At 50.5% G+C, this 23,176-nt stretch overlaps 1 protein-coding gene and 1 non-coding gene across 6 annotated transcripts in view; both read left to right on the forward strand.

The window, feature by feature from the left end:
* Window positions 1-23,176, forward strand: part of myo3b (myosin IIIB) — an 881,575-nt gene that overhangs the window by 125,240 nt on the left and 733,159 nt on the right. Inside the window, exon 1 of one of the 5 annotated variants that reach the window (XM_038789475.1) lies at window positions 8,104-8,129. The exons of the other annotated variants lie outside the window; for them this stretch is intronic. Coding sequence (XP_038645403.1) covers window positions 8,119-8,129 — 11 coding nt within the window. The 5' untranslated portion in view covers window positions 8,104-8,118. Of the gene's footprint in view, window positions 1-8,103; window positions 8,130-23,176 lie in introns of those variants that run through there. 5 annotated transcript variants of the gene reach the window in all.
* On the forward strand, window positions 22,522-22,594 carry trnav-aac. Its single transcript has one exon. It is a non-coding gene; the product is annotated as a tRNA-Val (tRNA).

Below are 23,176 nucleotides of genomic sequence, written 5' to 3' on the forward strand. Positions count from 1 at the left end.
TGCGGCCTTGTCAAAGGCCTTGCTAAAGTCCATGTAGACAACCTCGATTGCACTGCCCTCATACACCTTCTTGGTTACCCCTTCAAAAAACTCAATCAAATTCGTGAGATATGATTTTCAACTCACAAAGCTATGCTGACTATCCCATATCAGTCCTTGCCTCTCTAAATGCCTGCAGAACCTGTCACTCAGAATATCCGCGAACAACTTACCCACCGCAGACGTTAGGCTCACCGGTCTGTTGTTCCCAGGCTTTTCCCTGCGGCCCTTCTTGAACAAAGGCACAATATTTGCTACCCTCCAATCTTCAGGAACCTCACCTCTGGCTGTCAACGATTCAAATATCCCTATGAGTGGAGCCTAATTTCCTCCCTAGCCTCCCACAATGTCCTGGGATACATTTCATCAGGTCCTGGGGATTTATCTACCATGATGCGCTTTAAGACTTCCAGCACCTCTTTCTCTGTAGTATGTACACTCCTCGGCATCACTATTTATTTCCCAAAGTTTCCTAACAGCCATGCCTTTCTCAACAGTAAATACCGATTAGAAGCACGGTGGTGCAGTAGTTAGCACTGCTGCCTCGCGGCGCTGAGGACCCGGGTTCGATCCCTGCCCGGGTCACTGTCCATGTGGAGTTTGCACATTCTCCCCATGTCTGCATGGTTTCACCCCTGCAATCCAAAGATGTGCAGGTTAGCTGGATTGGCCACTCTAAATTACCTCTTAATTGGAAAAAAGAATTGGATACTTTAAATTTAAGAAAAAGGAAATAAAAGAAAATACTTAATAGGGCAATATAGGATATACAATGTAACTACATAACACCAGCATCGGGTGAAGCATACAGGGGTGTAGTGTTAATGAGGTCAGCCCATAAGAGGGTCATTTAGGAGTCTGGTAACAGCAGGGAAGAAGCTGTTTTTGAGTCTATTCGTGCATGTTCTCAGACTTTTGTATCTCCTGTCCGATGGAAGACGTTGAAAGAGTGAGTAAGCTAGGTGGGAGGGGTCTTTCATTATGCTGCCCGCTTTCCCCAGGCAGTGGGAGGAGTAGATGGAGTTAATGGATGGGATGCAGGTTCATGTGATGGACTGGGCTGTGTTCACGAGTCTGAAGTTTCTTGCGGATTTGAGCCGAGCAGTTGCCATACCAGGCTGTGATGCAGCCAGATAGGATGCTTTCTATGGTGCATCTGTAAAAGTTGGTAAGAGTTAATGTGAACATGCCAAATTTCCTTAGTTTTCTGAGGAATTTCATACACTTCGGGGGCCTGCTTCCATTAAAAACTTTGCTCTTTTCCTTCCCCCACTTTCTGCTCACCAGCTGGATCTACAAGGATGTTATTAACAGTGAAAAACATCCCTACACGAAAAGACTCCTGCTCATGAACAATACTTTTCACTGTAGCTCAGTACACGTGGCAATAAATCTAAATCCAAATCATGATTATACTCTCCCAGTCACCCAAAATACTTCTTGATGCAGCAATCTTTTAAGGTCAGTCCACCCATGTGCACAGCCGACATCTTCTCCAAGGCTGAATATTTAAGCCTAGTCAGCAAAACAAAACCTCACGGTTCCTCTGCTGATTTGCTGGAAGCTGTTCCAACCAGATTGATTCAGCCACGGAAATCCACAATCCCACCTTATTGTCAGACTATGATATCTTTGCAGGGCAAAAAGAGACTGTAATCCACAGGAAAGTCGAGAACCCAACTGAACTGATCGGTTCTCGTTTTCGTTTTTGCATACATAGAGAAATGGTGACATATCCTGTTATATCCTGGTTCCTGATGGCCCTCTGATCCTTACCCAAAGCTCCTGGCAGATTATCTCGCTGCCTTCTTCCAGTTGTTCTGACCCATACATCTGAGATGTGAAGAAAGGAACTGTCCTGCCACAGTCCATCTCCATGGCTTGTTCCCAGACATAAACTAAGTATCTTTAACTTTTTAACCTGCCCATTGTGGTGAATTATACTGCATTGTAATTCACACTGTATTGCATTGCATTGTATTTTGTCCTTGTGGGCTCTGTATGTGAGCCGTTGCGCGGCTCTGCCCATAGGGGGAGATGAGGAGCTTGTACAGGGCTCCACCCTTGGCTCCGTCCATGGCCCCTCCCACTACCGGAAGTATAAAGTGCTGCAGCCGTAAGCCTGCTCTCAGTTCCTCTGGTCGCAGGCAGGCTCAGTTGTAAGACTATTAAAACCACAGTTTACTTCCAATCGTGTCTCTAGTGAATTGATGGTCACATCAATTTAATAGTCTTGGAAAACCTGAAGAAAACTACTATGGAATCAGCCCTCAAACCTGATCGAATAGAACTCGACCCACAGGCTGCAGAGGCGAAGGAAATCTTCCTACACTGGCTTCGATGTTTCAAGGCCTACCTGGCTGAATCAAGCACATCCGAGACTACAGAGGAGCAGAAACTCAGCCTACTGCACCACGGGTGAGCCATCTTATCTCTACGCAACTCAATTGTACCACCTCATATACTGAAGCCCTGGCTATGCTCGACCGACTGTACGTGTGGCCGATTAACGAGGTCTACGCGCGGCACGTTTTCACGACCCGCCGCCAGCGCCCTGCAGAGTCGCTAGAAGACTTTCTGCATGATTTAAAAGCCCTTGCTCGGGACTGTAATTTTCAGGCTGTAACAGCCTCCCAGCATATGGAACTTGCTGTACGTGATGTATACGTTGCAGGGCTCAGGTCCAACTATGTGCGCCAGCGATTGCTTGAAAAAGGGGCCCAGAACTTGGAGGACACTGTAGAGTTAGCTACGACTATGGAGGTCGCGTTCCGCAGTTTGAACTCATTCCCCGCGGACCAAGTGACCCCATCGTGGACCCCCGACCAGCGACTGCCCCAGGCCTGCGCCGCGCGGCCACCCACCCACTATGCAGCACCAGCGTGCCATTTCTGTGGCCAGCCCCAACACCCACGGCAGCACTGCCTGGCCCACAATGCGACCTGCAGCAGCTGCGGTCGCAAAGGACACTATGCCCGAGTATGCCTGGCAAAATCGAAAACTCCAAACTCCCCCGCAGTCCAGAGCACTCGCCTCCCAAACTCACAGGCCTGCAGGCCCCGTAATGCTGCAGCGTGTCTGCCGACTCCACCTCCACCCGACATGTGCGACTCATGGGATGCCAACTTGGCAACCCTCCTCCACGCGGCTGGCCACGTGCGAGTCATGGGGGCCGCCATCTTGGACACCATCTTCCTCGCCGGCCGCCACGTGCCATGCACGGGGGCGGCCATCTTGGATGCCATCTTCCACAGCACCCGCCACATGCAATCAACGGGGGCCGCCATCTTGGCCATCACCCGAACCGAACCTCGACGACTACGACCTCAGCGGACAGTCATCACGAGGCCACTCCAGCACTGCTGACGAGCCGCCGACTACCCGCAACTCAACACAGTCACGTTGGACCAGTCGCGTCCGAAGCACCTCCAGAGCTCGATGATGTCTGTTAAAATCAATGGGTACAGGACACCGTGCCTCTTTGACTCCGGGAGCACCGAGAGCTTCGTACATCCTGACCTGGTAAGATGCTGTTCGCTCCCTATCTTCCCTGCACTGCAAACTATCTCCCTCGCCTCGGGCTCACACTCAGTCCACATACAAGGGCGCATCGTCGCGACCCTAACGATTCAGGGCGCCAGCTACTCTAATTTCCAGCTGTACGTACTCCCCGACCTCTGCGCCCCACTCTTACTTGGACTCGACTTCCAATGTAATCTCAAGAACCTCACACTCCGCTTCGGCGGACCCCTACCTCCACTCACTATCTGCAGTTTAGTGACACTAAAAATCGACGCCCCTCCACTCTTCGCTAATCTCACTTCGAACTGCAAACCCGTAGCCACTTGCAGCAGGCGGTATAGCCTGCAGGACAGGGTATTTATTAGAACCGAAGTCCAGTGGCTCCTACGTGAGGGAGTCATAGAGGCCAGTAACAGCCCCTGGAGAGCTCAGGTGGTGGTCATCAAGACCGGGGAAAAGTTCCGAATGGTGGTTGATTATAGCCAAACCATTAATCGGTTCACGCTCCTCGATGCGTACCCCCTCCCCAGAAGGGGCAGCACGGTAGCATGGTGGTTAGCATAAATGCTTCACAGCCCCAGGGTCCCAGATTCGGTTTCCGGCTGTGTCACTGTCTGTGCGGAGTCTGCACGTCCTCCCCGTGTGTGCGTGGGTTTCCTCCGGGCACTCCGGTTTCCTCCCACAGTCCAAAGATGTGCGGGTTAGGTGGATTGGCCATGATAAATTGCCCGGAGTGTCCTTAAAAGTAAGGTTAAGGGGGGAGGGTTGTTGGGTTATGGGTATAGGCTGGATACGTGGGTTTGAGTAGGGTGATCATTGCTCGGCACAACATTGAGGGCCGAAGGGCCTGTTCTGTGCTGTACTGTTCTATGTTCTATGGAATTGCAGACATGGTTAATCAGATCGGCCAGTACTGGATATTCTCCACGGTGGATCTGAAGGCTGCTTATCACCAGCTATAATCCGCCCGGAGGACCGCCACTACATAGTGTTCGAGGCAGATGGCCTCCTCTTCCATTTCCTCCGGGTCCCCTTTGGCGTCACGAATGGGGTCTCGGTGTTCCAACGAACAATGGACCGAATGGTGGACCAGTACGGGCTGCGGGCCATGTTTCCGTACTTTGACAATGTCACCATCTGCGGCCATGATCAGCAGGACCACGACGCCAACCTCCACCGATTTCTCCAAACCGCCCAGAAACTCAATCTCACTTATAATATGGAGAAATGCGTTTTCCGCACGACCAGACTAGCCATCCTCGGCTATGTCGTGGAAAACGGAGTCCTGGGCCATGACCCAGACCGTATGTGCCCCCTCTTACAGCTCCCTCTCCCTCATTGTCCCAGGGCCCTCAAGAGGTGCCTGGGATTCTTCTCTTATTACGCCCAGTGGGTCCCCCAGTATGCGGACAAAGCCCGCCCACTATTTAAGATCACACTCTTCCCACTGTCAGCTGAGGCCCGCCAGGCCTTCAACTGCATCAAGGAGGACATCGCCAAAGCCGCCATGCGGGCGGTGGATGAATCCGTTCCCTTTCAAGTGGAGAGCGATGCCTCAGAGGTCGCTCTCTCCGCCACTCTGAATCAGGCAGGGAGACCATTCGCCTTCTTCTCCCGAACCCTCTCCGCTTTGGAACTTCGACACTCCTCGGTCGAAAAAGAAGCACATGCCATCGTGGAAGCTATACGACACTGGAGGCACTACCTCGCAGGTAGGAGATTTACCCTCATCACCGACCAAAGATCGGTTGCCTTCATGTTTGACAACTCGCAAAGGGGCAAAATTAAAAATGATAAAATCTTGCGGTGGAGGATCGAACTCTCTACCTATAATTGCGATATCATATATCGACCGGGGAAGCTCAACGAGCCCCCAGATGCCCTGTCCCGCGGCACGTGGGCCAGTGCGCAAGGCGACCGTCTGAAGGCTATCCACAATGACCTCTGCCACCCGGGGGTCACCCGGCTCACCCACTACGTCAAAGCCTGAAATCTGCCTTTCTCCACCGAGGAGGTCAAAGCTATCACCAGGGATTGCCCGATCTGCGCGGAGTGCAAACTGCACTTCTATAGACCAGACAGGGCCCACCTGGTAAAGGCATCACAGCCCTTTGAACGCCTGAGCATCGATTTCAAAGGGCCACTCGCCTCGACCAATTGAAATGTGTACTTTCTGAACGTCATCGATGAGTTCTCCTGCTTCCCCTTTGCCATCCCGTGCCCCGATATGACCTCCCACACAGTCATCAGAGCTCTGCACAGTATCTTCACCCTGTTCGGGTTTCCCAGCAACGTACACAGCGACAGGGGTTCGTCCTTCATAAGCGACGTACCTGCTCGACAAGGGCATCGCCTCGAGCAGGACTACCAGCTACAACCCCAGGGGTAACGGGCAGGTGGAGAGGGAGAACGCGACGGTCTGGAAGACCGTCCTACTGACCCTGCGGTCCAGGAATCGCCCGACCTCCCATTGGCAGGAGGCCCTCCCCGACGCGATCCATGCTATTAGGTCCCTCCTATGCACCGCCACCAACCAGACCCCTCACGAGCAACTATTTGTTTTCTCTAGGGGCTTCGCTCTCATCCTGGTTGAGGACACCGGGCCCGGTTCTCCTCCGGAAGTACGTCCGGACACACAAAACAGACCCGCTAGTAGAGAGAGTGCTACTACTTCATTCGAACCCCCAATACGCCTTAACTGAATACCCCGAGGGCCGTCAGGACACCGTTTCCCTCCGGGACCTGGCACCTGCAGGATCCACCACTACTACCACCACCACCGCCGAGATACCACTCACACTACACCCCACCCAACCCCCCATGCCCTGCGCCCCCGCGCCTATAAGTTCCCTGCCCACGCTCGGCGCCCCCGCGCCTGTAGGTTTCCTGCCCCCCCCCCCCCCCGGTTGCCCGTCGCACCGGTCAGGTATGAAGCTCGGGCCGAAACACCCCCGGAGTCCACACCCATACCCACACCGATCGTCACCACCCAGCTACCCGAACAGGCTGCAACCCCGGTGCTCCGCTGATCCCAAAGGACGACTCGGCCACAGGACCGGCTCAACTTGTAGACCCGTCACCTCCGCCGGACTTGATTTTCTTTACAGGGGGTGAATGTGGTGAATTATACTGCATTGTAATTCACACTGTATTGCATTGCATTGTATTATTTCCTTGTGGGCTCTGTATGTGAGCCGTTGCGCGGCTCTGCCCATAGGGGGAGATGAGGAGCTTGTACAGGGCTCCACCCGTGGCTCCGCCCATGGCCCCTCTCACTACCGGAAGTATAAAGTGCTGCAGCCGTAAGCCTGCTCTCAATTCCTCTGGACGCAGGCAGGCTCAGTTGTAAGACTATTAAAACCACAGTTTACTTCCAATCATGTCTCTGGTCAATTGATGGTCACATCACCCGTGGACCTGAAAATTATATGGATACTTTGAAACCTTCCTTTGTTTACCAGGTTCCTTTGAACTTGCTCTGATCTGGGAGAACCACATGAATAATTTAAGCACCATAGTTTACACCGTCAAACCTTTTCTTGAGATGCCTATAGACAGCATATCTCTTCAAGAGATATTCAGAGGCCTTTGTAATCCTTGGTGTGAATACCCTTTACCATTATCCCAGCAACACAATAAAACTTTGATCTGCAACTCCAGGCCTAGTTGGTAAACTTTCCAGATCAAGCTGTCTTGCATTCATCCTACCTTTAAAAATTACAATTTCCAAACTCAAGAAAATCCTATAATATACACATTATTTTTTAAAAATAAGTTTAGTGTACCCAATTAATTTTTTCCAATTAATAGGCAATTTAGCATGGCCAATCCACCTAGCCTGCACATCTTTGGTTTGTGGGGGCGAAACCCACGCAAACGGGGAGAATGTGAAAACTCCACACGGACAGTGACCCAGAGCCGGAATCGAACCTGGGACCTCGGAGCCGTGAGGCAACAGGGCTAACCACTGTGCCACCGTGCTGCCCTAATATACACATTAATAGCAATACAGTGACAAATTTGACTTTTTACAGGTTATATTCCCACTGTTGTCCATAATCTTGGTCATGGCTTTGACTTAAAATAGGTTGCTTCTGGTACATCTGAAAGGTTCAGGCAGTAGGGGAAGATCATTGCCACTATTCTGAGTACAAATTAGTTTGACTGAAGACCACATGGTTGCAGCTGCGGCGGATCCATTATGTAGGATCCTTGCTAATTTTGTTAACACTTTAGCTGTAGAAAATTAAAACAAGTATATATAAAATTATACGAGATGTTGTCCGTTATATGACATAAACAGTACTCCGCGCACTCCTTTCAAACAAACAATGTCCAGTTGATCTCCTGGGGCATTCCACACATAAGCAGTAATCAGGTCAAATTTGATTGAAATGCGCAGCAGTATTTGGGCCCAGGCAGATGTAAAAATACTGGCTGAAAAATTAGGATAATTTGTGTCTACAGTGCCCTTGCATCTCCAAAGTGTTGTACCTGCACGCTTGTAGGACGAAGCATGCCAGCCGCCGCATTGGTCTGGGAATTTGCAAGCACATAATGAGCTGGAGGTATGTAAAGCAGTAACATCCATCACAAATCATGCAGATTGTGATGGCAGGCAACATGCAGATTTGATGCCAGTGGTGCCATTTTGGACCACTATGTTCCAACTAAGGCCCTCCCATAAGTTCATCTGGATAGGCATATGAACAGACGGGGTATAGAAGGATACAGGCTGTTGGTCTAGATAGGAGACGTGATTGGCGCAGGCTTGGAGGACCGAAGGGCCTGTTCCTGTGCTGTATTGTTCTTTGTTCATGAATCTGCATGCACATTCAGCAGCGGGAAGAACCCCCAGCCCCAGTACTATTTAAGGAGGTTATCAATTATTTACAAGCTAGTAGCTGGTTGTTTTCTCGGATTTATTCTGTGTTTGACACTATAGAATTGTAGAATTCCTACAGTTCAGAAGGAGGCTATTCGGCCCATGAAGTCTGCATCAACCTTCTGAAAGGGCAGCACGGTAGCCTTGTGGATAGCACAATTGCTTCACAGCTCCAGGGTCCCAGGTTCGATTCCAGCTTGGGTCACTGTGTGGAGTCTGCACATCCATCCCGTCTGTGCGTGGGTTTCCTCCGGGTGCTCCGGTTTCCCCCCACAGTCCAAAGATGTGCAAGTTAGGTGGATTGGCCATGATAAATTGCCCTTGGTGTCCAAAATTGCCCTTAGTGTTGGGTGGGGTTACTGGGTTATGGGGATAAGGTGGAGGTGTTGACCTTGGGTAGGGTGCTCTTTCCAAGAGCTGGTGCAGACTCGATGGGCCGAATGGCCTCCTTCTGCACTGCAAATACTATGATATCTATGAAAGCGCACCCTAACCAGACTCAAATCCTATCACTGCAACCCATCTAACCTGCACATCATTGGGCTGCAGGAGGAAACTGGAGCATCCGGAGGAAACCCACGCAGACGGGGAGAACGTGCAAACGCCCCACAAACAGTGACTCAAGCCGGAAATTGAACCCGGGCCCCTGGCGCTGTGAAACAGCAGTGCTAACCATTGAGCCACCCTGCCGCTCTCCTATAATTTCTAGAAACTTTCTATAATTGTTTGGAGTAGTCTACAAGGAGTGTTGTGGCTGGTGCTGAAGTAGTTTTCATTGACTTCAAGACTTCTGCTCCCAGACATGGGTTCATTCGTGGCCATTCCCCTTGGAGTATTACGTGATATGGAGAGTCAACAGAGACCATGCAGGACAAGCTACGAGAATAGGAAAAGAAGGGTTCTCAGCGGGAGGCCATATCTGTCATCATATGTATATTGACTGGGATGTAAAGGGTTAACAAATTAATGATAATGATTCAAACCACTAGAGGGAACCACAGGACAGTCATGTATATCATGCGACTAGGGGATTCTGGGATTAGTAGATGAATAGGAGTTAAGAGTTCGGAGCGATCTGGAAGAGTGTCGGGCATAGAGAGCAGTTGTATACTTGAGAGTTCTGTAAGTTAGAGATAGCAGTTTTATACACTAACCTTCTACTTTAGGAATGAAGAGCTGGCCCATTGTGTCAGCATGCTCTTGCCCCACCAAACTTATTTCCTCTTATCCTGAATCCATCCTCACTCCTCTGGTCCATTCCCTCCCCACCTACATCCGGGATTCCACTGATGCACTGCGTCATATTGACAGCTTCCAGTTCGCGGGCCCTAACTTCATTCTATTGTTGCTCGTTATGCTTTCCCTTAATTTGCTCTGTTTTAATTACCTTTGCTCAAGAGTCACCACCACAAGGTTCAAAGCTGAATACTGATCAATGACTCGATACAGCAGTTAGTAAGTTTTAAATCAATACACATTTATTTACACACACAGTCAATTATTACTCATGCATAAACTCTACCCACTAAACTACAACTACTACTAAAAGCCTATACTTAGCTTCGTGTGGCCCACTCAGTCAGAGGAACAATGGCCGTTTTCCGATTCTGATACTGCTGGCTTTGAACTGGTATAGAATAGTAGCTAGGAGCACCTATCTCGTAACGTGCGTTGACCTTAGACTTACTTGGCTGGTGCTTGGCGGGCCTCTCGTCGCTGAGAGCCAAATGCCAAGTTCTTCCAAGTGTTCTTCCAAGAGCTTCTAAGAGAGTGAACTGACCTGGGGGATTCTGTTTTATAGCCCCCAGGGGTTTCGCGCCCTTCTGGGCGGACCCCGGACTTGGTCCCAATTAATTGGACCATGTCCCAATCCTTCGTATTGATTTTCTCCAATAAGGGGGTTGTTCCCTGATCGTTGGGCGGGCCCTATGTAACCGTTGGCCTGCCTTTGTTTTAGCTTCCACTGGCACCGGGAAGTCTGTCCTGGCACCGATTGTTTCAATGTTTCTTTTTGTCCCCGGAGATAGGTCATTACTAAGCTAATGGCTAGTAGTTTCAGTTCTGTCTGGGTTCTGCAAGTCCTAATACACAGGGAACCTTGCACCTGCTTGTTTTTCTAGTGCTGTCCATTTTTCCCTGCACTCTTTGCGAGTATCCATTTTGGAATCGGGACGTGGCCACCCCAGGTGGCTACACTATTCACCATGGATGTGCAATCTCTCTATGCCTCCATCCCACATCATGATGGCCTGAGAGCCCTTCGCTTCTTTCTCGAAAAGAGGCCCGGACAATTCCCATCCACCACCACTCTCCTCCGCCTGGCTGAACTTGTTCTATCTCTCAACAACTTCTCCTTTAACTCATCTCACTTTCTCCAAATCAAAGGTGTAGCAATGGGTACCCGCATGGGTCCTAGCTACATTTGCCTTTTTATGGGGTATGTGGAACATTCCTTGTTCCAGGCCTATCCGGGCCCCCTCCCACAACTCCTTTACCGATACATTGATGACTATTTTGGTGCAGCGTCATGCTCTCGCCTGGACCTGGAAAAATTCATCAACTTTGCTTCCAGTTTCCACCCCTCCATCACATTCACCTGGTCCATCTCAGACACTTCCCTTCCCTACCTTGATCTTTCTGTCTCCATTTCTGGTAATAGACTATCCACTAATATCTACTACAGGCCCACTGACTCCCACAGCTATCTGGACAACAGCTCTTCGCACCCGACACCCTGTAAGGACTCCATCCCTTTCTCTCAACTCCTTCGCCTCCGTCGCATTTATTCCGATGATGCCGCTTACCAAAATGGTGCTTTGAAAATGTGTTCTTAGCTTTGACAAAGAGTCATCGGATTCGAAACGTGAGTTCTTTTCTCTCCCTACAGATGCTGCCAGACTTGCTGAGATTTTCCCGCACTTACTCTTTCGTTTCTACTTTAGGAATGTGAACGAATCTTCGTTAGTAGTGTAAGAAATTCATAGTTTTGTTCGTTAACAAAGCTTTGTGTTTTTTATTCAAAACTACGCATCCGAGCCATCCAGGTAAAGCAGAATAGAGAATACAACAATATCCACTTAGGAGTATTCAGGGTGAAATTTTCCTACCTGAACTTTGGTGGGGAATAATGTGTGAGATATCTGCACTTGAGTAAGGACATTGAAATTGCCTAAAGAGAAAGAAGCACTTTCTCTGCCTCTGTGCCTGGGTGGGGAGTGCTGGGGAGAAAAAAGTGAAGGTCTGTGCTGGGGGTGGCACAGTGGTTAGCACTATTGCCTCACATTGCTAGGGCCCTAGGTTCAATTTCAGCTTGGGTCACTGTCTGTGTGGATGTTGTACGTTCTGGATTGGCCATGCTAAATTGTCCCTTAGTGTCCAGGGATGTGCAGGTTAGATTATGGGGTTATGGGAATAGGGGGAAGTGGGCCAAGGTTGAGTGCTCAATGCCCTCTTTCTGCACTGCAGGGATTCTACAATGAGGTGGAAGACAGCAGAGATTAAATTACAAAGGATGTGCAGTGTTAGCAGGAAAGAATCCTGGAAGCAGCACTCCATACTGGGGTCTGCTTCAAAAGTCAGGTGGTTTAGTGATTATGCCAGGGGCAAACAAGCTGCTGGGCACAGCATGGGCGCGATTCTCCGAAATGGAGACTAACTGTTTGCGTCGTCGTGAACACCGTCGTGTGTCACGACGGTGCGAAACGGGTGCGGGGACTACCGATTCTGGCCCCCACAGGGGGACTTATTCAGCGCGCCGGCCCCGACGCAACATGGGCATGGGGGTTCAGGAGCTGGCCTTGCAACAAAGTAGGCCCGGAGGGGGGGTGGAGAGGCCGGCCCGCCGATCGGTGGGCCCCGATCGCAGGCCAGATCCCATCAGAGGAAAGAAAGAGCGCTTGGTGAAAGAGCGCTTTTCCCCGTCCCACAGGCCCCCCCCCCCCCCCCCCCCCGACCCTTCGCGCAGAGTTCCCGCCGGCTGAGAGTAGGGGTGAACGGCGCCGGTGGGACTCTGCCGTTTCCGTGCGGCCGCTTGCCCCATCCAGGCCGAAGAATTGCTGGCCGGCCGCAGATAGTGGCCCGCGACCGGTGAAAATGCCGCTGATTCTCCACACCTTGGAGAATCGCCCGCCGGCGTCAGGGCGGTGTTGCGCGATTGCGGCGATTCTCCGGCCCGGGAGAATCGCGCCCCATGTGTTTCGTCTCTGAACAACGGCAAATTATCAATATTTATGCATTTTAAACAGTTATTCAGTCCACTTCGCATGGACACGAGCCAATTGTACAGATTATAGATTACGTATAGATCCAATTAAATGAGTTATTAGATATGATGGGACTGCATGATCAACTCATGGACAAGTAGAAGTTTCTTGAAGATGTTGTCCAGATCTTTAGCAACTGTCCCTTGGTCTTAACAATAGCTCGCAAGCTTAAAACCTCCTCATCTTGACTTTGTTAGCTGGTTCCCTTGTTCGGAGACAACTGCCTGTCGTAATGTCATCTGGGTGCTAAATGAGTCATTGTGTGTGTCTGTGTAAACTGACCTGCTGCATGAATGTCGCCAAGTAAATCCCATGATGTCTCCGCAACTTGTTACCCTCCGTTTTGGCTAGGATTTATACATTCTTAGTGTAATAGCAAACAATGTGTATTTAATATAAATATAACATATAATGCAGGTGCCTCTGCCCTGGGAACTCACCCCAACAGGTGGGATTCTCTGCCCTCCCCGTGGCATGTTTCTCGGTGGCGGGAGCCAGCCTGCCGTTGGCCGCTGGTGGCATCTTCTGGTCCTGCTGCTATCAATGGGATTTCCCATTCATTCCACCTCACGCTGGCAGGAAGCCCATGCAGGGGTGTGCTGTCGGCAGGGCCAGAAGATCCCACTGGCGTGAATAGTTGGAAGATCTCGCCCGATGGCACAAGGTAATGGTAATGGGACAAGGACAGAATAAAAGAAAGCTCTCTGATAGATTGGAAGGGAGAAGGGTTTAAATGACATTAGGAATGATGGTACCGGACAAAAAGAGATGAATCATATTCATTTACATCACAGAAGAAGGACATTTGGCCCATCAAGTCTCTGTTGGCTCCCCAGATTGAGCAATTCAGTCAATTCCACTCCACTCCTCCATCCCCAAAGCTCTGCAAGATAATTTCCTTCAAGTGGGATCTAATTTCCTTTTGAGATCATTGTCTGTTTCCGCTTCTACTACTCTCATGGACAGCAACAAATATTGTAAAATAAAATCCCTGTGATTTAAAAAAAAATGTATTTACTTTAGCAGAGAGGACATTGCCTGTTTCTATATAGTTACTGCAAAATTATGATAATGGGACAGCTAAGAAATAAACGCTGTGACTGAAGAAGGCGTAAATGGGAAAATGCAGAACCATTAGCAACAGCTGCCATTCAATAATAGAGAACAGATATGAAATTGTTGACTCAATGTTGAATTCAAAGGTTGTTAAAAGCTTAATGAAAAGATGAAGACCTGTTCCTCAACCTTATGTATAACTTCATTGGAACTCTCTACTAAGGCCAATGACATGGGACTGAAGCAGATAGTTAAAACAGCCAGCTCGGAGTCTTGCTTTTGAACTGAATGGAGGTGTTTTGCAAAGCAGTCATCCAATCTGCATTTAGTCTCCCCACTGTGGAGGTGACTGCATCGTGGGCAGAAAATACAGAATACAAAATTGAAAGAAATACAAATAGATTACTCTTTTCTCTGGTGGGCCTGTTTGAGACTTTAAATAGTGAGAAGAGAGGAGATGAAAGTGCAGCATGTCCTGCACTTGCATGGGAAGGTGCCGCGGGTGTGGTGAATGTAATTCACACTGTATTGTATTGTATTGTATTATGTCCTTGGGGGCTCTGTGAGCCTTTGCGCGGCTCTGCCCATAGGGGGAGATGAGGAGCTTGTACAGGGCTCCACCCTTGGCCCCTCCCACTACCAGAAGTATAAAGTGCTGCAGCCGTGTGAGCCTGCCCTCAGTTCTTCTGGTCGCAGGCAGGCTCAGTTGTAAGACTATTAAAACCACAGTTTACTTCCAATCGTGTTCCGAGTAAATTGATGGTCTCATCAATTTAATAGTCTTAGAAAACTTCAAGACAACTACTATGGAATCAGCCCTCAAACCTGATCGAATAGAACTCGACCCGCAGGCTGCAGAGGTGAAGGAAATCTTCCTGCACTGGCTTCGGTGTTTCAAGGCCTACCTGGCTGAATCAAGCACATCCGAGATTACAGAGGAGCAGAAACTCAACCTACTGCACCACGGGTGAGCCATCGCATCTCTAGCCAACTCAATTGTACCACCTCATATACTGAGGCCGTTGCTATGCTCGACCGACTGTACGTGTGGCCGATAAACGAGGTCTACGTGCGGCACATTTTCACTACCCGCTGCCAGCGCCCCGCAGAGTCGCTAGAGGACTTCCTGCGCGACTTAAAAGCCCTTGCTTGGGACTGCAACTTTCAGGCTGTTACGGCCTCCCAGCATATGGAACTCACTGTCCGTGATGTATACGTTGCGGGGCTCAGGTCTAACTATGTGCGGCAGCGACTACTTGAGAAAGGGGACCAGAACTTGGAGGACACGGTAGAGCTAGCAACTACTATGGAGGTCACGTTCCGCAGTCTAAACTCATTCCCAGCGGACCAAGCGACCCCATCGTGGACCCCCGACCAGCGACTGCCCCAGGCCTGCGCCGCGCGGCCACCCACTCACTATGGAGCGCCAGCGTGCCATTTTTGTGGCCAGCCCCAACACCCACGGCAGCACTGCTGGCCCGCAACATGACCTGCAGCAGTTGCGGTCGCATAGGACACTATGCTAGAGTATGCCTGGCAAAATCGAAACTCTCTAACTCTAACTCCCCCGCAGTCCAAAGCACTCGCCCCCCCATCTTGGCAATCATCCTCCACCCGGCCGGCCACATGCGAATCATGGGGGCCGCCATATTGGACGCCATCTTCCTCGCCGCCCGCCATGTGCGATCCACGGGGGTGGTCTTCTTGGACGCCAGCTTCTTCATCACCCGCCACGTGCGATCAATCTTGGCCATCAACCGAAGTTCACCTCGACGACTACAACCTCAGCGGACAGTCATCACGGGGCCACTCCAGCACTTCTGATCGAGCCGCCGACTACCCGCAACTCAACGCAGTCACGTTGGACCAGTCGCGTCCGAAGCACCTCCAGAGCTCGATGATGACCGTTAAAATCAACGGGTACAGGACACCGTGCCTCTTCGACTCCGGGAGCACCGAGAGCTTCATACATCCTGACCTGGTAAGACGCTGTTCGCTCTCTATCTTCCCTGCACGGCAAACTATCTCCCTCGCCTCGGGGCTCGCACTCGGTCCACATACAAGGGCGCACCGTCGCGACCCTAACAATTCAGGGCGCCAGCTACTCTAATTTCCAGCTGTACGTACTCCCCGAACTCTGCGCCCCACTCTTACCCGGGCTCGATTTCCAATGTAATCTCAAGAGCCTCACACTCCGCTTTGGCGGACCCCTACCTCCACTCACTATCTGCAGTTTAGCGACTCTAACAATCGACCCCCCTCCACTCTTCGCTAATCTAACAGCTAACTGTAAACCAGTAGCCACTCGCAGAAGGCGGTACAGCCTGCAGGATGGAGTATTCATCAGAGCCGAAGTCCAGCGGCTCCAAATTGAGGGAGTCATAGAGGCCAGTAACAGCCCCTGGAGAGCTCAGGTGGTGGTCGTCAAGACCGGGGAAATGTTCCGGATGGTGGTTGATTATAGCCAAACCATTAACCGGTTCACGCACCTCGAATTGGAATCAGCCCTCAAACCTGATAGACTAGAACTCGACCTGCAGGCTGCAGAGGCGAAGGAAATCTTCCTGCACTGGCTTGCAGCCTCTCCCACCCGGGGGTCACCCGGCTTTCCCACTACGTCAAAGCCTGAAATCTGCCTTTCTCCACTGAGGAGGTAAAAGCCATCACTAGGGATTGCCCGATCTGCGCGGAGTGCAAACCGCACTTCTATAGACCAGACAAGGCCCACCTGGTAAAGGCAGAATTGCAGACATGGTCAACCAGATCGCCTAGTACCGCATATTCTCCACGGTGGATCTGAAGTCTGCTTACCACCAGCTCCTAATCTGCCTGGAGGACCGCCACTACACGGCGTTCGAGGCAGATGACCGCCTCTTCCATTTCCTCCGGGTCCCCTTTGGCGTCACGAATGGGGTCTCGAACAATGGACCGAATGGTGGACCAGTACTGGTTGGCTGCAGGCCACATTTCCGTATTTGGACAATGTCACCATCTGCGGCCATGATCAGCAGGACCACAACGCCAACCTCCACCGATTTCTCCAAACCGCCCAGAAACTCAATCTCACCTACAATAAGGAGAAATGCATTTTCCGCACTACCAGACTAGTCATCCTCGGCTATGTCGTGGAAAACGGCCCTCAATCGGTGCCTGGGATTCTTCTGTTCTTACGCCCAGTGGGTCCCCCAGCATGCGGACAAAGCCCGCCGGCTATTTAAGACCACACTTTTCCCACTGTCAGCTGAGGCCCGCCAGGCCTTCGACTGCATCAAGGAGGACATCGCCAAAGCCACCATGTGGCGGTGGATGAATCCGTCCCCTTTCAGGTGGAGAGCGACGCCTCAGAGGTCGCTCTCGCCGCCACTCTGAATCAGGCAGGGAGACCATTTCCTTCTTCTCCCGAACCCTCTCCGCTTCGGAACTTCGACACTCCTCAGTCGAAAAGGAAGCTCAAGCCATTGAGGAAGCGTACGGCACTAGAGGCACTACCTCGCAGGTAGGAGGTTTACCCTCATCACCGACCAAAGATCGGTTGCCATCATGTTCGACAACTCGCAAAGGGGCAAAATTAAAAATGATAAAATCTTGAGGTGGAGGATCGAACTCTCCACCTATAATTACGACATCATAATCGACCGGGAGAGCTCAACGAGCCCCCAGATGCCGGCTGCACATGCGCCAGCGCGCAAGACGACCGCCTGAAGGCTATCCACAACAACCTCTGCCACCCGGGGGTCACCCGGCTCGCCCACTACGTCAAAGCCTGAAATCTGCCTTTCTCCACCGAGGAGGTAAAAGCCATCACCAGGGATTGCCCGATCTGCGCAGAGTGCAAACCGCACTTCGATAGACCAGACAAGGCCCACCTGGTAAAGGCATCCCGGCCCTTTGAATGCCTGAGCATCGATTTCAAAGAGCCACTCCCCTCGACCAATTGAATGTGTACTTTCTGAACGTCATCGACAAATTCTCCCGCTTCCCCTTTGCTATTCCATGCCCCGATATGACCTCCCACACAGTCATCAGAGCCCTGCACAGTGTCTTCACCCTGTTTGGTTTCCCTAGCTACGTACACAGCGACAGGGGTTCGTCCTTTATGAGCGACGAGCTGCGTCAGTACCTGCTCGACAAAGGCATCGCCTCGAGCACGACTACCAGCTACAACCCCAGGGGGAACGGGCAGGTGGAGAGGGAGAACGCAACGGTCTGGAAGACCGTCCTACTGACCCTCCGGTCCAGGAATCTCCCGACCTCCCACCAGCAGGAGGTCCTCCCCGATGCGCTCCATGCAATTAGGTCCCTCCTATGCACCGCCACCAACCAGATCCCTCACAAACGATTATTTGTTTTCCCTAGGGGCACTACCACAGGGGCTTTGCTCCCATCCTGGTTGAGGACACTGGGCCCGGTTCTCCTCCGGAAGCACGTCCGGGCACACAAAACGGACTCACTAGTAGAGAGGGTGCTACTGCTTCACTCGAACCCCCACTACGCCTTCATTGAATACCCCGACGGCCGTCAGGACACTGTTTCCCTCCAGGACATAGCGCCTGCAGGATACACCACTACCACCACCACCGCTGAGATACCCCTCACACTACACCCCACCCAACCCCCCACGCCCTGCACCCCCGCGCCAATAGGTTTCCGCCCCGCGCCCCCGCGCCTATAGGTTTTCTGTGCCGCCCGTCGCACCGGTCATGAATGAAGCTCAGACCGAAACACCCCCGGAGTCCACTCTCATACCCACACCGGCTGTCACCACCCAGCCACCCGAAGAGGCTGCAACCCCGGTGCTTCGCCGATCCCAAGGAACGACTCGGCCACCGGCCCGGCTCAACCTGTAGACCCGTCACCCCCGCCGGATGTGATTTTTTTTTTTTGTGGGCTCTGTCTGTGAGCTGTTGCATGGCTCTGCCCATAGGGGGAGATGAGGTGCTTGTACAGGGCTTCACCCGTGGCTCCGCCCATGGTTCTGCCCACTACCGGAAGTATAAAGTGCTGCAGCCGTGTGAGCCTGCCCTCAGTTCTTCTGGTCGCAGGCAGGCTCAGTTGTAAGACTATTAAAACCACAGTTTACTTCCAATCGTGTTCCGAGTGAATTGATGGCCTCATCAGTGGGAAGGAGAGAGGGGGTGTAGGTGTTGACATATTGTGTTGTGAAGGGAGCGCTCCCTTCGGAATGCTGAAAGATGTATTTGTAGTGGTCGCATCAATGTGAAGGTGGAAGAAATGGCAAAGGATGATGCGATGATGGCAGAGGAAGCTGTTTTGATGATGGTGTCTGAGTGAAGACTGTTGGCAAGATACAAGATGGATTCTCAGCTGTTCCTTGAATAATGTCATGGAACCTCTTCTAACTCGGCTGCAGTTCGCATTTTTGGAATGAAATTGAGTCCATGATGAAAGATACATTTGGCTGATACAGTGCTAAGAAGCTTACTCTTGAAGAGAGGAATTTTGACTCTTTCATTGCAATGAGAGGGAATTCGCTACAAGTTTCTCAAATTTATGAGGGTTTTGTTCAGGAGAATAACTATTTTATTAGTTAGTAGCTGATAACTAGAGGGCATACATTTTCTGACCAAAATACTGAATGGAGAGTTCAGGAAAATGATTTTTTTTAACCTTGAGTCGTATTAGAACATGAAATGCCTTACCAGAAAAATGAGGCAGAGAATGTATATTCACTTTTAAAAAGAACTGGATAAATATTTGAAAAAGGAAGACATTTCAAGGGTGAGGAAAATTGAATGATATGTTAATCTGTTTTTTGATGTTTGAGAGATGAACATTGACTAGTGTACCGGAAAAACACCATGCTGTTCAAATAGTACCAGGGAGTATGTCATGTTCAGCTGAATGTTCAGATGAGATCTTGGCCTGTGTTATGCTTTTAAGTTCTCGAGTGGCACTTAAACCCCAGGGCTTCTGACTCAGGACCTGGAATTCTACTAATTCATAGTATCATAGTATGAAACCGTTTTGAAGGAAGCCATTCAAACCTTCGTGCCTGTGCTTGTGAATTATATATAAACCATATTATATCACTTTGCGTAATAATTAGCACTTCAAGTTACTGTGGCAATAGCCTTGTTTCATCTCTGCTGGCTTCACAGTGACATAAGATACAGCTATTCAATTGGTTCCACATCACTGCTCTTTTCCCACAGACCAATATTTGTTTCCCCTTCAAGTATTTATCCAGTTCTCTTTTGAAAGTTACTATTGAATCTGCTTCCACCATCCCTTCGACAGAATATTCCAGGTCTTAACAAATCAGTGCTAAAAACAATTCTGCATGTTACCTCTATCCTTTTTCCAATCATCTTAAATTTGTGCCCTCTTGTTAGAAATCTTTCTGCCATTGGAAACAGGGGCGGAATTCTCCGACCCCCCGCAGGGTCGGGGAATCGGCCGGGCCCGGCGTAAATTCTGCTCCCGCCGTGGCCGGAATTCTCCGCCACCCGGGAATTGGCGGGAGTGGGAACCACGCCCCGCCGATCGGCGTGCCCCCCGCGGCGATCGGTGTGCCCCCTGCGGCGATTCTCCGGCCCGTGATGGGCCGAAGTCCCGCCGTTGACAGGCCTCTCCCGCCGACGTGGTTTAAACCACCTCTGTGCCGGCGGGATTGGCGGCGCGAGCGGGCCCCCGGGGTCCTGGAGGGGGGCGCGGGGCGATCGGACCCCGGGGGGTGCCCCCACGGTGGCCTGGCTCGCGATCGGGACCCACCGATCGGTGGGCGGGCCAGTGCCATGGGAGCACTCTTTTTCTTCCACCTCCGCGGACCGGCGAAGGCCTTTCAGCCAGCCCAGACGCCGGGCGGCGTACCGCCAAAGGCCGTTGGCGCCAGTTTTGGCGCCATCGGTGGAGCAGGAGTCACTCCGGCGTGGGCCTAGCCCCTAAAGGTACGGAGAATTCCGCACCTTTGGGGAGGCCCGACGCCGGAGTGGTTGGCGCCACTCCGCTACGCTGGGACCCCCCACACCGCCCGGTAGGGGAGAATTTTGCCCCAGTTTCTCCTTTTTTACTCTAACAACATCGGTCATGATTTTGAACATCTTAATGAAATCTCCACTTAACTTCCTTTGCTTTCTGGAGAACAACCCCAGCTTGTCCAGTCTCTCCACATAACTGAAATCTTTAATCTCTGTCATAATTCTAATCAATCTGTTCTGCATCTACTCTAAGGCGTTGACATACTCCCCAATGTGGATTGAACACAATACAGCAGTTTGTGGCCTGCACCAGTGTTTTATGAAGGTTTAACTTAACCTTTACTTTGTACTCTATACATCTACTAATAAACTGAAGGATCCCATTTTCTTTTTTTCATAGACATCTCAACTTGACCACTTTCAAAAATATATGTACTTACACCCTAGGTCTCTCAGTTTCGTATCATGTTTAAAATGGTACCATTTGTTTTTTATTGCCTGTCCTCGGTTTTCCGATAAAATGTATCATTTCACACTTCACTGTGTTAAATTTAATCTGCCACATGTAACCAGCCTGTCTGTTTTTCAGAAGTCTGTTACTATCTTCCATATTGTTTATTACTTTTCTGAGTTTCATATTTCTGCAAACTTTGAAATTTATCTCTGTTTACTCAAGTCCAGGTCATTAATGCAAATCAAGAAGAGTAGCCACCCCAATAGATCTGGACTACATAACTTTTCTACTTTTGGGTACTGTCTACTTTTAAGTATCTCTTTGTTATTATCCTATCCAGTATCGCTACTACCTTTTCCTTTCCTACTATATCGGCAACTTCCTCTTCTCCTACCATAACTATACCATCCACCTCAAAAAGGTTTTTTTTTTGGTCTCTAATCATTTAACTTTGCCTTTTATCAACTCTATTACTGTTTACATGTTTACTTTTTAAAAAATATTTTTTAAGGCATTTATACAAACAACAAACACAACAAATAAGAGCAGAAGCAAAACTACAACACAATAGATAATCAACACCCACACAGACCCTGTCCTTCCCCTCCTCCCATCCTGCCTTCACATTTTAACTCGTTTATTCCCCCCCCCCCCCCCCCCCCCCACCTCCTCCCCTCTGCTGGCACATAAATCTTCCTTAAAGAACAGTAAGAAGTCTTACAACACCAGGTTAAAGTCCAACAGGTTTGTTTCAAACAATAGCTTTCGGAGCACTGCTCCTTCCTCAGGTGAATGAGGAAGGGGCAATGCTCCGAAAGCTAATGTTTGAAACAAACCTGTTGGACTTTAGCCTGGCATTGTAAGACTTCTTACTGAGCTCACCCCAGTCCAACGCCGGCATCTCCACATCATGGCCTCCTTAAAGAAGTCAATGAACAGTTTCCACCTCCGGGCGAACCAATCAGACGACCCTCTCAAGACGACCTTAATATTTTCCAACCTCAGGATTCCCGCCAGGTCATTCACCTACACCCCCGCTTTCGGCGGCTGCGAGTCCCTCCAAATAAGCAAAATCCATTTCTGGGCAATCGGGGAGGCAAAGGCCAACACATCGGCCTCCCTCGTCTTCTGGGTCTTCTCACACCCCAGTATCATTACCTCTGGGCTCGGGGCCACCCCAGCACCTCGGACATTACGACTGAAAACCCCAACCAGAACCCCTTCAGTTTCGGACATGCCCAAAACATGTGGCCATGGTTCACAGGCCTCCATGTGCACCGTCCACACCTATCCTCGACTCCCTCAAAGGACTTTGCCACCGTCATATGTGCCATGCAAACTACTTTAAACGCTGAGCCTTATGCGGTTTCTGTAGTGTAGTGGTTATCACATTCGCCTAACATGCGAAAGGTCTCCGGTTCGAAACCGGGCAGAAACATAAGTTCTTTTCATTTTGTGTGAGGAATGTTTGCACAAACTGCGTTTGTTCCCCGATCTCGCATCTTCGAGGAATATGAGACTTTGTCTCACATAAGACCTTAAAATTCATTCAAAGGGGCTAGTTTAGCTCACTCGGCTAAATCGCTGGCTTTTAAAGCAGACCAAGCAGGCCAGCAGCACGGTTCGATTCCCGTACCAGCCTCCCCGGACAGGCGCCGGAATGTGGCGACTAAGGGCTTTTCACAGTAACTTCATTGAAGCCTACTCGTGACAATAAGCGATTTTCATTTCATTACACACGACGAGGACGCAGTTACCCTCCACAGGGCCTCTTACATTGTCCTGGCCTTCACCTCTTCCTCCCTAGCTCCTCCTCCCACTTCCGTTTAATATCTCCTATCGGGGCTCCTTCCCAATTTATCAGCTCCTTTTAAACCTGGACACCTCCCCCTCCCCCACCCCCTCCCTTGACAGCACCTATGCTGCAGCCCCAAGGGCGGCAACCCGGGAAAGGACAGTTCGTGCCTCCACACAAAATCCTGAACATGTAAGTATCTAAACCCAATCACACTAGACAGCT

This window comes from Scyliorhinus canicula, chromosome 2 (assembly GCF_902713615.1).
Source record: "Scyliorhinus canicula chromosome 2, sScyCan1.1, whole genome shotgun sequence".
NCBI classification, from domain to species: Eukaryota; Metazoa; Chordata; class Chondrichthyes; order Carcharhiniformes; family Scyliorhinidae; genus Scyliorhinus; species Scyliorhinus canicula.